We start from the raw sequence: 16,654 nt of genomic DNA on the forward strand, positions 1-16,654 counted from the left end.
TTTTTTTTTTTTTTTATTTTTTATTTTTTTTTTTTTTTTTTTTTTTTTTTAAAAAAACCCCCCCCCCCCCCCCCCCCCCCCCTTCTCTCTCAGAATCCGCCTTGCTTGAGCTCGTACGAGGCAGCAAAGCTGGGGGAGTCGAGATTCCGATAGATAACGGCTGCAGAATAGCTTGTGCTTGTGCTTGTGCCTGTGCTACCAGTGCTCTGCAGCGATAGGCATGATGCCGTGCCAGCCCGGCTGTTCTTACTTGCCACTACACGTATACCCACGAAGCTTGGGAAAAGGACGTACAAGTACGAGCACGGAGTATGCAATGTCTCAGCCTAGCACTCGTAGTTGGCCAACCAAGGGCCTGCCCCGAGATAGTAGGGGTTGTAGCTACGTACTTTCAAGTATAGACGAACCGTCTGGTGGTTTGATGTTCAACCGTCGAGACAATTTCCCCCATGTGTGCCCGCCCGACTGCTGTAGAACAAAGTCCCCCCTCCCCCGGCATGGACGTTTCCGACCATGTGCTCTTGAAGGAACTCTTGTCTTGGGAGAGGGAAATTGGCTTGGCAGTTTGACACATGGCGCCTTCGGTCTAGCCCAACGGCTCTCGCTCGAGCTACCAGGCCCATCAGGGGGGACCCGAAGGATCACAAAATGAAGAAGCGTTTTTTTTCTCTCTCTTCTGGCCAGACCATAGGAAAAGCCATCAAAGGGCCTTGTCAATCCAGCCACCGACCGCCCCGAAATGAACAAGGGAAGAAGGGGGAGTGGACGGGTCGGAAACTTGGGGAAAAAGAACCCTGAGCGACACCATTTTCTGAGACATGCATGCTTGTACAGGTGATAAGGCGGGCGGCCTGGTTGCTAGAATGCCACTGCCCGTCAATTCTGCTTCTCTTTTCCACGTGGATGGGCGAACTGGAACTGGAACTTGGGCAAAGCAAAAAGCGTCTGGTCCAACTCTCCGGCGTTTCCTCTTGAGCTGAAGTGGCTCGATGCTTCCAAGAGAAAATATGGGCACCCCCCCGAGCTGAGGTTAGAGTTGCGGCTAGCGGTTGATGGATCTGCATTATAACCAAGTTCTAGGTTAGTTGCTTGGAGGAGGAGATCATGGCAGTTTCGTTGAATCCAAGGGCGGAACAAGGCGCTTTTTCTCCGCAAACCCATTTCGTCACAGGGGAGATGCCCGCTTTTGAACGTTTTGACAGAAATGCCCATGGAGAGACCATCTGCGGGTCGATGAAGCTGCATTGGGACCAAGTGCGGAGCGCAGACTTTTTTTTTTTTTTTGTTTGGTTTGTTTGACTGATGAGGCTGCCCGTGGAACGATGATATACCTGGAGTACAGTGGCAGATTCAACGAGATGCCAAAACCTGGCGCGCTCCTTGAAGGGGACTACGAGTTCCGACTACATACGATACGATACATGCTGCTGAACCCGGTGACGCCGCTGGCGCTGATCGCGTGAATACCGGGCATGGATTTGATACTGTAGGCTTCAGACATGGGGCTCGCACAGTGTTTGGGCCACCAGAGCCAAAGTGGGCTACAGAGCAGAGCAGAAACATTTCCAACGACCAACAACCAAAACGAACCAAAAGAAGCTTTGGGCAACCCGCTCCATGATTGGCCAGGCCTCAGAGGAAGCGGCAAAGCATCGTGCCACTCGTCAATGCCAGCAGCTTGTAGCGGTAGCGGGTATGAGTATCTACTAGGTAGTTGGGCCTTTTGCAGCACTGACGGAATTTGGGGACAAACGAGGCCCCAGAGGCTACGCGAAAAAAATAAAACGTGCTGTTGGTTTGGTCGCGTTACCAGCGGACTGGTCACCGGATCGCTTGGCCTTTGCACCCAGCCGAGTGGCGAGCGGATGCACGAGTCGTCTGGCGGGCTGTTGCGAGCCGGCTGGAATGCTCAGCTGAGAGAGAGAGAGAGAGAAAGGAGAGATGGAGAGGAGGAGGGAGTATCCGTACCGTGGCCTTGGTATCGACACCGAAACCTTGCCCTCGGGTTTTTTTTTGGGGATGGGGGACTGGAACTACGAACAGGCCAATCGGCGGTGGCAAAGGGCGGCCGCAGCTGACTCAGACGCTCCGGTCCGTTCAAGCCTGTTGTTTGCGAAATAGATTGATGATGTGCAAATCAACAAGTTCGTCAAGACGGGCGTGCATGTACTCGTATGTACAGTAGGTGGTGAATACGAAGCATTTGCTGCCGCCAACAGGAACAGGACTGGACTGGACGGGACAGTAATACATTACTTACTCCGTCGACGGGCTCAAGGTCGGTGATAACGTTGCGGCCAATACTACAACCACGAGTACCTACTTATTAAAGCTACCTTGGGTACCTTGTATTCCTATTGGCGCTGTTGCAGCACGAGCAGATTCTCGTACAAGTCAGGTACTCGTAGTCTGTCTCAACGTCTGCCGGCCTTGTTGCGCTGGTCTCAAAAAACGAAACAACAAGAGCTGCACTGGTAATCTTGCGCCAGCACAGACAGGCTGGACAGGCCGATCCGCGAACCGCACGGCTTGTGATTTCCGGCCAACAAAACCCGACTCAACACCGCAAGGACCGTCTACTGCACTGCACTGCACAACAAAGAAGCACCCGTAGCGCAGCGAACTCGAAACGCGCCCCAAGAGTTCCAAGTCGCAGTTCCAGGGCCAGGATGAGAAGCGACTCTCTGGGAAGGGGAGGGTTCGCGGGCCACGGCCTGGTGCAGCCGGACGACGCTGATAGGCTTGACGGAGGGGGGTTGCATGCCAGTGGGCTCTCCCCAAAAGGCACGGGAGGGGGGTGGCGAGAAGATATGATACTGTATGAGTTACTCGTACAGTATGGATAGGTATGTATGAGACTCGGGCTTTTATTATCGCTGCGTGGTGGTGGTTGTATTCGTCCGTGCTGGTGCAGGATTAAAAAAAAACTCGTACAGTAGCAGTCACTGTAAGGCAGCAGCAATGCGATCTGGTCAAGAGGCGCGAGATGATCTCGGCCGACGCACTCAATCAGGTTGCTGACGCTCATCCGGTGCCGAAAGGGCAGGGCTCATGGGCATGGGCATGGGCATGGGCATGGCATCTGTCAAATGCCCAGCAAACAAGTCGGGCCGGGCCCCATGGAAGAAATTTCTCTCGTCTTCTTTGCATCTACCTGGTTTCGGTTCAAAGGAAAGCAACCTCGGCAAGGGTTTACAGACAGAAAGGCAGGTTGACGAGGAATTCTATCCCCAGGGTTATGTTATGCACTCGGTATTTGAAATACCCATCCTAGCAGTGCGAGGGCAGCCTCGTGGTCTCTATGGCTTGAATGTAGAAGAAGAATAGACGGATGCTCTACTGCCTCTACTAAATATAGAGCACGGGTAGTGTTGAAGGACCAAGAGATTGAGTCAGGGTTAGCATAGCACCGTCAACTCTTTAATACAACTCTTACAGTAGACTCCAAGTACTTGCACTTGTTTTGAAGCAGAGGCAATTCGTTTTACAGCCTTTGAAGCCTACCTACAGAGCAATACCTAACTCACAAGACACTCGCCATCTCACTTGACAAATACCGTGCTTGCCCACAGCCATGCAGCAGCAGGCATATGCCTGTTCCTTGTTTTATTCCCTCCCGTTCTCTTTTTTCCTTCCTGATCTGCAGCTCATGCATTCAATGTATCAAACATACATACCCATAGAACCACATGTCTGAGAGTTCAAACGGCCCGGAAACGGGGCCGATGCTTGAACGGTCCCCGCCCCAATCACTGCGAGGTAATGTTATGCTGACCGGCTTCCCTTGAAAACATCCATTCGAAAAAAGAACCACTTCTTATCCCTCTCCACGGGAAACCAGGGAGCAAAAGCGGCTCGCTTCCCGGAGGACCATCAAATCTGGGTTGAAAGCAGAAAGAAAAAGACTGCTGCAATCCCACCTACATGATTTCGGAGCCCACCTCGCCGCTTCCCGTCTATCCCGGTGCCTGTTCTTGCTTTGTGGTCGGGTTGATCATTGTCTCTCTTTCCGGGTGAAACTGGGGGACAATGTTGGGGAACAGGGGATCCAATCTTTTACTGGTTCATGGTTGAAGCTCGCCCTGTATCGACCGTGTCCTGCATCAGTGAGCTTTATTGCCAGGCTAGCGGGAATATTGAACAGCGAGTGTGTACGAGTACAGCATGGGGGTTAAGCGGTGATGGTGTCTGGCGTTCGTACTCGCACGTACAGTACGGCATCTTGCATTTCTCTTCACCAAGCGCCTACAGTATCTATCTTTTGGGTTGGGTTGGGCGCAGTCGGGACGGGACCCAGACGCCCCCTTTGACAAAGACGCACGCCTCGCACAAGAGCAAGTAGGCATGATACGTCTGATTTATATACAGATACCTACACTGCTGTACATGGTAGTATACAATACATACGAGTATATATAAATACTCGTGCATGTGCATGATCGAGGCTTCACATACTCGCAAGTGTGCGATGATGGTGTTCGCCCGCTGTGGGAGGGTCGCATGGCAGAAACGTGATTTTGCCGGTGGCGATGAAAATAGGTCATGGCGCTGCACAAGTTGCCGCCGCTTGTGGGCTTCCTGGGCAGAGCTAATGCCCGCCATGGGGAGGAGGGAACAGGCACAGCAAGGAAACCATGTGGACAAGGCCCGGCTCTTGGATTTGATGGATATTGATCGAAATAGTGCCGAGCACGGCATGGCTTGATTGATTGATTGATTGATTGATTGACTGAGAACGGAAACAGCCAGCGGTCGTGTCACCAGTCATCACCATCACCACCACCACCATGCTGGACAGGGCAGGGCACAAGGAAATCGTGCTCAACAGCGTCACACAAAAACAAAGGAGAACGGCAAGGTTCAGTAGGTACTCGTACATGCTACCCAGCCGCCCAGCGCCGTGCCATCACTCGGCGAGGTACCGAGCTCGAAGCTGCACGCAGTCGAAAGCGGTCGTGCAACGGCTGCAGGGTGGATGTGCCGTAAACGGCTCTGCATATGACATGTCAGGTTGCATGATCCGACACGGCAGTGCTTCTCGTACAAAGTATGGGACCCCCCCCCCCCCGAGTACAAGATCCACAGGTCCAATGGCCTGCCCTTTGCACGCTTGTGCTTGTGCGACTCTGCTCGACGGGGTACTTGCGCTGCGTGTACTCGTCCAGTTGCAACGAAATTGGGGAGGGGGGGGGGGGGAGGAGAAACGACAATGAGAGACAATCAGCGTGGCGGGGGTGGAAGAATAAAAAGAAAACCAGTACGAGTATGAGCAAAGATGAGGCGCACACACACACTTGGGAATAGCGCACCGCGACCAAACGAAACTAATGGCGGCTTCTGTGCGATCTCACAAGTGCCTGTACGATACCGGGAGAGAGACAGAGAGAAGAGAGGCCCTGGTCCCAGCAGCGGGTAGCAAAAGATACGAATGGACAAATCAATGATGGCGGTTGAAGGATGACAAGCCCAAAAACGAACAAGCTCTTTTCTTGGGCCAGTGGAGAGGGGACGGGAAACCCATGTGTCAAAACAAAAAAAAAAAGAGGGAAGAAAAGGACAGGACGGGGGGGCAGGCTGACGATGGATGGAGATTTGCTTCGACTTTTGGACTGGAGCCAGGGAGGGCAAGCAAGGAAGACCCATGACGGGCCGGCGTCGGCCGAGTGGTTGCTGGTTGCTGGTTGCTTTTTTAGCATCAGACGGAAGATCTGGCGGGTTGCTAGAACGTCCTATTACAGTCGGAGCTGACCTTGATGGATACTGTGCAGTACACCGTAGAGTGCAGTATAGAGACTGAGGTTGATGGATGATGGTCATGTCGGGGCTCATTGTCTTGCCGCAGCAAAAAAAAAAAACACCGAGTCGTTGTTATCATATGTATAGTATGTCGACGAGAGTGGGCAGAGCACTTTGTTTTTTTTTGTGAGCGTGCAGCGTCTGGACCTGAGACGCAGGTAACGGGATGCTGGGATTGGGTGCAGCTGCCGGGGGGGGGGCTTGTTCTCTCTCTCCACGAGGCGCTTGGGGGGGACGGGGGACGAGAGAAGAGGCATGGCGAGGCATGGCAGGTTATCCGATGCGGATGCAAGCTGGGCCAGTCCAATGCTTGTGCTTGTGCTTGTGCTTGTGCAATGGAGGCTTTTGTGCTCTGCCAAGTACCTGATGTGCTCGTAGGCATCAAACGAGCTCTGGTTGCCAGATGACTTGCTTGCTGGGACAAACCGAGTCGCCGTTGCATCGACACCACCCTCAACCCAAGCTCCCAAGGCTTTTCGAATTGAATCCATCCAACACCGGCACCGCATGGCTCACCATCCGCCTGCATGCCAGCCCCAGCCCGGCCACTCACAGCCCGCGGGCCTCCCTCCATGGTCCGGCGTCCAGCCAGTCCCAGCCCGTACCGTCTGGCAGAGTCGAGCCCTAGCGAAATCATCCTAGCGGCAGGGAACAGCAGCACGGGCTGTTGGGCCGCTCCTGGTATCACCGATAGATTTGGCCCGCAGGCCGTGGCCAAATGGCAGCACAGCGATGCGATGCAGCACTCGCACACCCCCCCCCCCCTCTCCCAAGGACAGTTGAGACCCAAGACCCAAGACCCAAGACGCCCGTGCCTTGGCGACGCTGACCCCACTGGCAATATAGAAAAGACTATGTGGAGAGCTTGCGCTTCTTTGGGACGTGTGGCGCACACCCCGGCTCCGTGGCCCAGGTTCTCGTCGCCAAGGGACGCGAGGTACGCACCAGCTGCCCTCGACGGCGCTGGCCGATGGAGGTACCTCTGGTCTGGTCCCCCCGATCGGCGCGAGGAACATGCACAGTGCGGTACAGTGCCGGAGGGTACGAGCACTCGCAAGTTGGACAGCACAGCGACAGGACAAGACCTCAGAGCCGAGACGGGAGAGAGGCCAGACGGGTTTTGGGCTACCTGACTACTGGGTTAGCAGGCAATTATTCCAGCAAAGCAATACCTTGGTAGATTGCCCAATGCCAAGTATCTACCCGGCCTGACTTGCAGCAATAGCGCTTTTGCTGGGCCTTCGGACCCGAGGGAGACCAAGTTTGAACAGGCAAGGGACAGCTTTCAGCTGGGCAGGATGGATTTCAGCTAGAGCAAAGCCAGTCTGCGCCACCTGTGACAAAGTTGTCAAAGAAGGCCATCGAGGGAAAAAGTACCCGGAGCAAATTCGTTTCGACTTGAAGCTGTGTGCTTGCCCTACCATAGGCTTGGACCATCTGAGATGGGCTTGTCGAGTTACTGTACAGTACCTGCCTCTCTCGCACACCCTGGGTCAATTTGTGCTAGAGCGCAGGTACCTACTCCGGAACGGCGGGGGCTGTTGGAGGTCTGGTTACATTTTCCCATCGCTAGCCTCCTCCGACTAACCGCGATAACTGACGTCCACCTTTACACAGCACAGCACAGCACATCACAGCACAGCACAGCACAGCACGAGAAATCAGTCAGTCAACCTGTTGCCCACGGTGCGGCGAGAGCGGCAGGGTCGCCAGGCACTTGCATGTAGGTACGGGCACAGTATCTGCGCTTTTTCGCTATCAGTGTGCGCGCCATCCACCACCAAAGTGTGACGGCCGGTGCCTTTTTTGTCCAGTAACTGTCCAGCTGCTCGAGCCGCTTTTTTTTTTTTTTTTTTTTGTCTCCGGGGGGGCGGAGGGAGGCGCTTCGCAAAAGCCAAAAAATGGCTGCTGCTGGGCTTACGAGTATGTACATACAAAAAACACATCCTGGCTCATGCCATCAGCTAGCTCAGCCATGGCCTGACTCTGTTTTGCACCGGAATGCTTTGCTTTTGGCACAAGACGGAAACCTGTATTGTTACTCGTAGGCGCCGCCCGCCTGGGCTGGGCTTTTTGCCCGCACCGCAGCCCGCCTTTTACGTTTCCATTTCAAACCCTGACCCGACCATGGGGTTCTCGGTACCAGCGCGGAGGGACAAGCAAAAAGCCAAAAGCCAAAAAATAGTCGAGCCGTGCAAAGCCGAAAAAGAAAGAAGAAGAAAAGAGGCCTAATCACACAAACACAAGCACACGAGTACAAGCACAAGCACAAGCATCAGCATCAGCGCTGTCAAAAGCCAACCGCTGGAGCAAACAGCTGCGACCGACCGTCTGGATCCCGCTGGGGAAGAGCCGGGCGTGGAGAAAAGGGCCAACCGCCACCCAGAAACCCCCCGTATCGCGTCCAATTGATGCGTCGCCTGGGCTGCAGCCTCTCATCATTGCAGCCTGCCGGGACGTTTTCTTGCTTGCAAATGCCCATGTGCTCCCATGTGCTTGTACTCGTACTGGGCTGGTACTGCGTCACATGTACAGGCACCCGCACACACAGGCACAGTACCTTAGTAGGTACTTGGCCAGACGTGCAGCGCCATACAGTGCCACGCCGTACTCGTACCGTGCCCCAGAGCGGCGAGTCTCACAATCGCTACCAAGTGCGAGTACTCGTACTAGTGCAGTAACAGGGCAGGGGTCGTTAGCTCACTCAAACTTGTCGGGTTCTATCCCGTCCATTCATTAATCGCGGGCAGCATAACACACACTGTACTATACCTGTGGGTTAGTAGATCCCAGGAGCGGTCCGTATCCGTACCAGCAGGACTAGCATCTCCGCGCGCTGCCATCAGGTACCTGCAGGTCTTGCACAACTGGGACAGATTTGATCAATACGAGTACTCTCCATCAATATCAGCAAGGTAGACTCGTGGTAGCACTGCAAGTATTACGGACAAAACGGAGTACCTCCTATCCTCGACATGAACATGAACATGAACGTGAACGTGAACCTCTCCACTTTATACAATGTCAAAGGCCGCCCTTGGGAAGCTGGGGGAAGATCCTGATCCTCCCCGTTGGAAGCCAACCGCCATCTCGTCCTAGCCCTCAACTCCAATCCGCACCCCCTCCCTGAAGAACCCCCCCCCCCCCCCCTCCCATGCTCCTAAGAGAAGAAAAAGGAAAAAGGAAGAGAAGAGAGAGAGAGAGAGAAAAGCGTCAAGCAAGCCCCCCTTCGCGCTTCGGCCAAGGCTTACCTTATTCGACCTGGCGAATCCTGGACGTGCCAGGCTCCCTCAGCTGCGACCCGCTCCCCTTAGTCCCAGATTCCCGGGGCCCTTCCTCACACTCACACTCACACACCAGGAAAAGGTGGACCGGGGCAGGGCCAGTGTCTTTTCTCTCTCTTCTTACTCTTACTCCTCCACGGTCGCACATCCACCCAGATCTTTCCTTTTCCTTTCCCCCGTTGGCCTCTTCCTTTTTCTCTTCTTTTGCAAAACCCGTTTCTCGACTCGACTTCGATTTCGGTTTCGGTTTCGGTTTCGGTTTCCATCATACAATACCCCCGAGACACGACGATACTGTAGAGCTCGCGATATCCTCCCGTCGCCGCTGCTATACATGATCACACCACCTTCGACTCCCCGCGTACGAGTACAGCTCTTGCTACCGTCTCCTGGCTTGACTTGAACAGTGGGCTCTTCCCGCCCCTAACACTTTGGCGGCCGGAGAGTGTCTTGAACTTTGGGCTTTTGCTAGTTAAACAAGGTGAGTGATGTGTGATTTTCTACTGGATGGTTGTCGGTGGTCTTGTTCTTCTACACCTTGGCCTCTCGCTGCTTCATGGCAGCCAACCCTTCCTCTCCTTTCCGCTTTCCACGCTGCTACCAGATGGGAATTGTAGCACTGACTGAGCAAGGCAGCCTTTATACTTGTTTCCTCGTCTCCAATCGAACTCGACCACGCCTATTCCACGCGGCATCATGGCGACGCCCACCTCCGTGGCCTCTTCCGCCTCGCGGGACATGGTCCAGCGCATCCACCGCGTCACAAGAGAGAACCGACACCTCTGGTACCAGTTGACCGTTCTGCAGCAGCCGGAGCGTGCTCGCGCATGTGGCTCGGGCATGAAAGGTGCGTTTTCAATATGACAGACGTGGCAATGACGCATCGCCGTCTACCCTTTGCGAATACCCCGTGTACTTACTCCCTCGCAGCTAACAGCGACCGACGACCTGTTGACCCGCCGCCTGTTGTTGAGCTTCGCATCATTGAGGGTCCCTCCGTCGAGGAGGGCAAGGACATCACCTTCGACTACAACGCCAATTTCTTCCTCTATGCCAGTCTGGAGCAGGCTCGCCCCATGGCTCACGGCCGTGTCCAGAATGGAGCCACCAACAACCCTCCCATCCTGACTGGTGTCCCGGCATCTGGCATGGCTTACCTCGACCGACCAACCGAGGCCGGATACTTCATCTTCCCCGACCTGTCTGTCCGCCACGAAGGCTACTTCCGTCTTTCCTTCAGCTTGTACGAGACGACCAAGGAGTCCAAGGATTTCGACATGGAGCCCGTCGACTCGGACCTCCCCGCCGGAGTGGACTGGAGAATGGAGATCAAGACGCAACCCTTCAACGTCTTCAGTGCCAAGAAGTTCCCCGGACTCATGGAGAGCACTTCCCTCAGCAAGACGGTTGCTGACCAGGGATGCCGAGTTCGCATCCGCCGTGACGTTCGTATGAGGAAGCGTGACGGCAAGGGCAGCAGCGGCTACGACCGACGCGAGGAGGAGTATGCTCGTCGCCGGACCGTGACGCCAGCTCCCGCCGAGGATCCCATGCGGGCCAGGTCTGCCAGTAACGCGAGTGAGCACCGCGCGCCGTACATGCCGCAGGATTCACAACGCAGACCGTCTGCTGCCGAGAGCTACCATGCTCCTTCACTGCCTCCGCCTCCTCCCCCGGCCTACGATGCACCTCCCCCCGCTGCTCGGCCTGGACACCTCGTATTCGGCGACCAACACATGCCGCCATATGGCGCGCCCGCTCCCCCTCGATCATATGCCCACCCGCAGGGCGCACCGATACCCCCTGTGACGCCTACCGGGCCGTACCCAACGTCGTCTGCGCCATCTCCGTATGCCAAGCCGGACTCGCAATCGTACAACTATCCTCCCCGACACTCAATGCCCAGCCCGTCCCCGGCACCGCCAACAAGGCACTCTGGTTATGACAGTCGGCCTTCTGATCCCTACCCTCAGTCGCCTTCCGCATATCCATCAACCGAGAGACGACCATCGTTTGTTTCCTACCCGTCACCTGCGCCCGTGACGCCCTACTCTGCGCCCCCTCCTCCTCCATCAGCAGCGCCATACTCTGCTTCTCACCACTCGGCTCCTTACTCTACTCTGCCTCCTCCGCCCAGGCGACAGATGTCAAGCCAGTCATCTTTGGCCCCTCTCAAGATTGCTTCCCTGGTGTCTCCCCTGCCACCCATTGAGGCCCAAACTGAGCCCCTTCCTCCTCCACCGATGCTGCCAACGGGCGGCAAGAGAAAACACGACCACGTCTTTTCTCAAAGCTCCAAGGCGCTGCACAACGGCCAGCGCCAGCTCGATGCGCACTTTGGCCACGGATACCGCGGGCTCACCCCCGAGCCGGACCAGGGCCTCTACTCTCGAGCAGATGGCCAAATCGGTGTCGTCACTTTCAACCAATACCAAGTATAAGCCTCTGGGGCGCGGTGCGATTTCAGCTCCCAAGTTATTGGGCAACTCAAAACTGTTGGAGTATATTATCTGCATTTTGATGTGTGATAGATTTCTCATGGGCGTTTTGGGACTTGTTACCATTATTAAATACCTCTCTTGTTATCTTTTTTTTTCTCCTCTTGGAAGAGGGCAATACGAATGGAGCTTGTGATTTTACGGAGTTGGGAGGGCACGACACAGCTTGAGGCTATCTGGGATTTCCTATTGATTTATTTATTTGTCAAAGTGAGATGGCTCAACGGAACACATCGAATTATACGCGCGAGTGTGTTATTCTTTGTTATTATTTTTCTGTCCCTTTTGTGTTTGGACTCTTGATTCTTTCCATCCGACAGGCTGTCCCTATATATAGATTGTTGAAGGGAGGGAGAAGAGGGACCCTGGGAGATGGATTTCCCCGCCTGCGCTTGTCTTTTGTCTGCTCTGGACTCTTATATATCCATGTCATGTGTCAAAGCTGGGCGGCATCATATTCTTTCCTTTTGAGGCCATTTGCTTTGGACGGCTACATTTGATGTCTTTTTGCTGTTTGTTTGTTTTTCTTACATATTTAAATGATACAATTTATTGGCACTACTAGTGGTTTTTCTTTCTGTGATGGGAAATGTTGATGTCGCTGCTGTAGTGTTGTTTACTTGCTTGGAAAGTGAGTCAACAGGGTTGTTGGGAGTGATGTATGATTTAGTTTTGTGAGGTGAATGTAAGTGGTTGGTTGGGTATAATGTGAATGAAGAGAAGGGAGTTGAGGTCTAGAGAGTGTCCATCTATCTTTCTGGATAGATGAGTAGCATTGCTATATCTCGCTGTTTTTTTGTTTTTTTTTAATAATATGGAGATTGTACTGATAATTCAAATGAGAGGGCTGGTCAAGCTGCAACAGTTAATTTAGAGGAAGACTACGCCCCAGCTTTTGGATTCTTATGGTATAATTGTGATGAACAATAAGAGGTTGGTAACTGAGCAAGCGACTAGGCTTTATGACTGCGAGACGTAGATGGTTATGGATGGATGAGAAGATTGGAGGAAAAGGTGCTTGTCTGAACTTGGTGTGTTGATGCCGTAGAATGGAATGAGATCCGTCTGTGTAGCTGTTCGTCTGTCTGTCTGTGTGTCTATCTGAAACTCGCGAACTCTACAGGATATGCATGGGGGAGAGAAGATGAGCGGCAATTACCACAAGAAAGTACCTAGACCACCTATGGGATTAATCAAAGTTCTGTTTCTGCTTCAGGACGGCGTGCTCTGCTCGTACCGTGGCAGCCGGCCTGGACCCTGCCCGAGGGCGGCTATGCACATTTGATGTGATTAAAGCTCCGTTCGCGCTGCAGGCATTGTCCGGGCGCCAAGGGCCGGAGCGAGATTCCTAATGAGAGCGAGGAGGGGACGGGACATGCTCGTACAAAAGTGAGCGGTTTCCTTTCCTTTCTTTTTCCCCTCTGTGTTGTTTTTCCCCCGTGCGCGCGCAAAAAAAAAAAAAAAAAAAAAAAAAAAGGTTGTCTGTCAATCCCTAACGTGTTGATGTGTTTGTTCGGCGCTATTTAATCTACGGGTTTGAGAGGTGAGACGCCGAACTGTGCTGTGTTGTGTGTTGTGTGTTGTGTGTTGTGTGTTGTGTGTTGTGTTGTGTGTGTGACCTGGCTGTTTGTTGTGTTGTCACTTGATGCCGTCTCCAGCCTCCAACCTCAACCCAACCCTCCATCTCAGTTGCATGTACCGTAGAGTACCCCGTAGAGTAAAGGCAAAAGACAAAAGGCAAAAGAGCAGGCAAAAAGCAAAAAGCAAAAGCAAAAAAAGGAATTGCCGGTCCCCCTCGTGGTCTCGACGACACCGTAATTGTGGAACGATTGTGACAGCCACTCGGCGGCACTGCAAGCGACCGCTGCAGCTGTACAGCCCGTCCTGCCACCAGTACATACGAGTACGGACTGCGAACAATCAACGGATCCCTGCCACTCGGGGGGCACTTCCACTTCTTACAGGGCCCCTCTACGAGCACTCGTCCACTAGAGTCCAGGGCCTCTCCGGGGCTCTAGCAGGGCCTCTACCAGCCTCCAGCAGGCTCTAGCAGGCCCTAGCAGGGGTTCTTCCCGGGCCGTTGCCAGGGCGACCGTCACGTGTGGCCGGGGAGGCGGCGAGGATGGGCCACCTCAGTGCCACACATAAAACAAAACAGTCGGGCGCAGTTTTTGCTGGCCCCCAGGCGGAGCTGCTTCAATCTTACGTGCGTTGTCTGCGAGGTGCAGCTGAACGGGCCCGTTCCGAGCTCTGCACTCTTTCTTGGTTTCTTTTGCGGCCAAATAAGAACAGAGGATATACGTTTGCCGGCCTCAGATTGGACGTAAGTGCATTTGTTCCCTTTTCCCCCAATCAACATCATCACCCACTGTTCAATTGGGGGGGAAAGGATGCTATACCCGAATCTCGAGGCTAAAATCTCTCCTCTCCGTGGACCCAGCTTCGATCCCTCATTAAACTCTAAAAGATTGCCGAGAGCCATCTGATCCCAATTTCCCCCGAGGCCCGAGATAAGAAAAAGAGACAACAAGAGGGAAAAAAGCCAACGACTACAAAACAGCAGCAGCATTCCGGCTCGCAGGCGCTGGTCCGTGTTTTGCCTGTTTGTTCATCGGCCATTGTCTGGACCTCGACAAGCGCTGGTGGTAGCGGCAGACGAGAGACACCCGACAACAAAAAGGATCAAAGGGGGATGGATGCTTTCTGATTAAACGATACTTGGACTTATCACGAGCATCCGGCTTCGCTTGGCTGCGAGACAGACGGTGGCCAAAACACGCCGTCGACGAGCTGTATAGCCAAGGGGGCTTCTCTCCCTCATCTCCGCACATCCTGCACGCGTCTTCAAGCATACCCTCCTCGCCTTGCCTGCAATGGGCCCCCCAAAGACGAGGGGCCTCAGGCCGCGGCAGAGCCGCAGCCGCTTCCACGAGGGTTCTATGAATGACCGTGTATCTGCCGTGCCACCCAGCCAGTTTCTCGGGCCCGAAGAGCTAGAGGCTCTGGAAAGACCGCTGGAAGCAGAGCTAGAGCAGCACCAGTACAATCTGCGAAGCTCTCGCCGGTCCCAGGACACCACCCGCCAACTTCAACTGTTCATGTCGCGCCAGGCTCCGAGCATTGCGCCCAGCGTCGCGCCGAGTGTCGCGCCTAGTGTCGCTCCCAGCGTCGCACCGAGCACCGCCACCACCTCACCGAAAAAGGGCGTGCTGGGCCAGGTATGGGAGGGCGTTCGGGGTCGGTTCAAGCTCAAGAAAGAACCCTCCTCGCCCGAGCAGAAGAAGCAGCCAGACTCTCCGTCTCCAAAGAAACCAGCTCCTGGAGCTTACGACGACAGGCCCACTAGAGAAGAGGCCTTGGCGAGCTACCACTTGCTGGTCGAAGCTGGCTTCTTCACCACGCATGCCATTCAATCCACGCGACAGCCTCCTCCCCCGGGGTTTGTGCGGCAACGGCCTGCTACTAGCCACCAGGCGCTTCCTCCGACGTTGACACTGAGGACGCCTCCGCCGCGGCTGCCGCCGTTGGAGGCGCCCGTCTCGGCACCGCCCAAATGGCCGCTCAACTCGACGCCCATAACGCCCAGGAGCAATAGGACGTCTCTATCCGCCGTGACCCCTGCCAGTGCCGACTCTAGAGGTACCAAGCGGACGGCGAACGAAGGCAACGCAGATATCCAGATCCACCAGGACGAGCCCCCGAGATCGCCGAGGTCAGCACGTACCAGGGGCAAGAAGATTCGTAAGACGGCTTCCAAGGACTTTGGCATCCCCATTCTCCGCACCGCCAGATCTCGGCGGAAGCTCACGAGCACTCGAGCAAACGCTCGCAAGAGCGGGGGCAGTGCTGCCAGCCACACACCCGTGGTCATCCACCACTATCACAGCAACAGCACGTCGAGCCGGGACTCCAGGCACAGCAAGAGGTCTTCTCACCTGCTGTGCGCAACCTCGCCCTCCTCATCTGTGGCGTCATCTCCGCGCGGCTCCTTCGACTCCGGGTCGTCGGCCAGAGAGAGCGGCGAGAGCGTGTACAGTGTTCGGGCTATTGGCTCGGGTTCCAAGAGCTCTCGAGGCCTCAGACCAAGAAAACCGTCTCCCGCTGCTACCTCTACCCCCACTCAGGACGCCCTCAAGGTGGTTCCCAACGCAAACAAAGGGATTCCCAGCGTCCCAACCATTCCCGCCAAATATACCTTTGGAGAAGATCGAGAAAATGGAGAGCCCTGGCGGGGGCTGAAACGGTGAAGATTTCAAGATTTTATTTTTCGCATCATCTATCGGAGTTTTCTGTTTGCGATACCTGTCTGATCCGCCATTTTCTCGTCAAAAAAGCATTTTGGATCGAGCAATGATTCGATTTTTAACGAATTTTCTTTCTTCTCTATTACGAGACATGATATGATTTTATCAAAAAAAAACCTTTTATCTCATATACCCCCCATCCGTTCGGAGGGTGTGATTTTTACCACAGAAAAGACCAAAGAAAAGACCAAAAAAATGGAAGATAACACAAAAAAAAACCTCAACAACCGATGTAATGATCCAACGTCTTGCTTCCCAGTAGCAAGGCCAAAGCTTTTTATCTTTCGTTGTTAACAAAACATGCGTTTTTGGAACCGAGGACGTTGTTGCTGTTACGTTATGTGTCATGACAAAAGGAACAATATATGAAACTCTACGTATATACGACTTTGACGACATTTGTGCAAAATAAGCAAGCAAGCGGTGGGACCTTTTTACGGAGAGAGCCGTTTCGGCAAACAAGGACCAGGGGGGGCAAAAGGAAAAAAAAAGGAGAAAAAACGCTTCTTTTTTCTCATCTCATCCCCAGCCCCCTCCTTTTTTTTTGAGCTCGTTTCTTTTTATGAGCATTGACCATGGTGTACAATGTGCGGAAACGAGCAAATTACTCTTCCTCTCTCTCTCTCTCTCTCTCTCTCCCTCTTTACTGAACGGGGGGGCAAAGAGACAAGGGGAAAGGAAGGGGAGGGGGAGAATCCCTGGCCCTTTGCTTGGTTTTGAGACGGGGGGATCTTTGTGGAATCAGAAAGCCGCTTGCTTGTCTTTTTTGAGT

The 16,654-nt window shown here is 54.0% G+C and overlaps 3 protein-coding genes across 3 annotated transcripts; all 3 read left to right on the forward strand.

The window, feature by feature from the left end:
• Positions 1–6,323: 6,323 nt before the first annotated feature.
• On the forward strand, positions 6,324–6,929 carry Triagg1_4701 (uncharacterized protein; the record flags this gene model as incomplete). The annotated part of the gene is made up of 1 exon (XM_062899134.1): positions 6,324–6,929. One exon carries the CDS (start codon positions 6,324–6,326, stop codon positions 6,927–6,929), a length of 606 nt encoding a protein of 201 aa, XP_062756281.1.
• A 2,847-nt stretch (positions 6,930–9,776) lies between these two features.
• On the forward strand, positions 9,777–11,521 carry Triagg1_4702 (uncharacterized protein; the record flags this gene model as incomplete). Its single annotated transcript, XM_062899135.1, has 2 exons — positions 9,777–9,927; positions 10,011–11,521. 2 exons carry the CDS (start codon positions 9,777–9,779, stop codon positions 11,519–11,521), a joined length of 1,662 nt encoding a protein of 553 aa, XP_062756282.1.
• Positions 11,522–14,451: 2,930 nt separating this feature from the next.
• Triagg1_4703 (uncharacterized protein) lies at positions 14,452–15,825 on the forward strand (the record flags this gene model as incomplete). Its single annotated transcript, XM_062899136.1, has 1 exon — positions 14,452–15,825. The coding sequence occupies one exon, from the start codon at positions 14,452–14,454 to the stop codon at positions 15,823–15,825; it is 1,374 nt and encodes a 457-aa protein (XP_062756283.1).
• Positions 15,826–16,654: the final 829 nt, after the last annotated feature.

Source organism: Trichoderma aggressivum (genome assembly GCF_033847375.1).
Source record: "Trichoderma aggressivum f. europaeum strain CBS 100526 chromosome Unknown scaffold_015, whole genome shotgun sequence".
Taxonomy (NCBI): Eukaryota; Fungi; Ascomycota; class Sordariomycetes; order Hypocreales; family Hypocreaceae; genus Trichoderma; species Trichoderma aggressivum.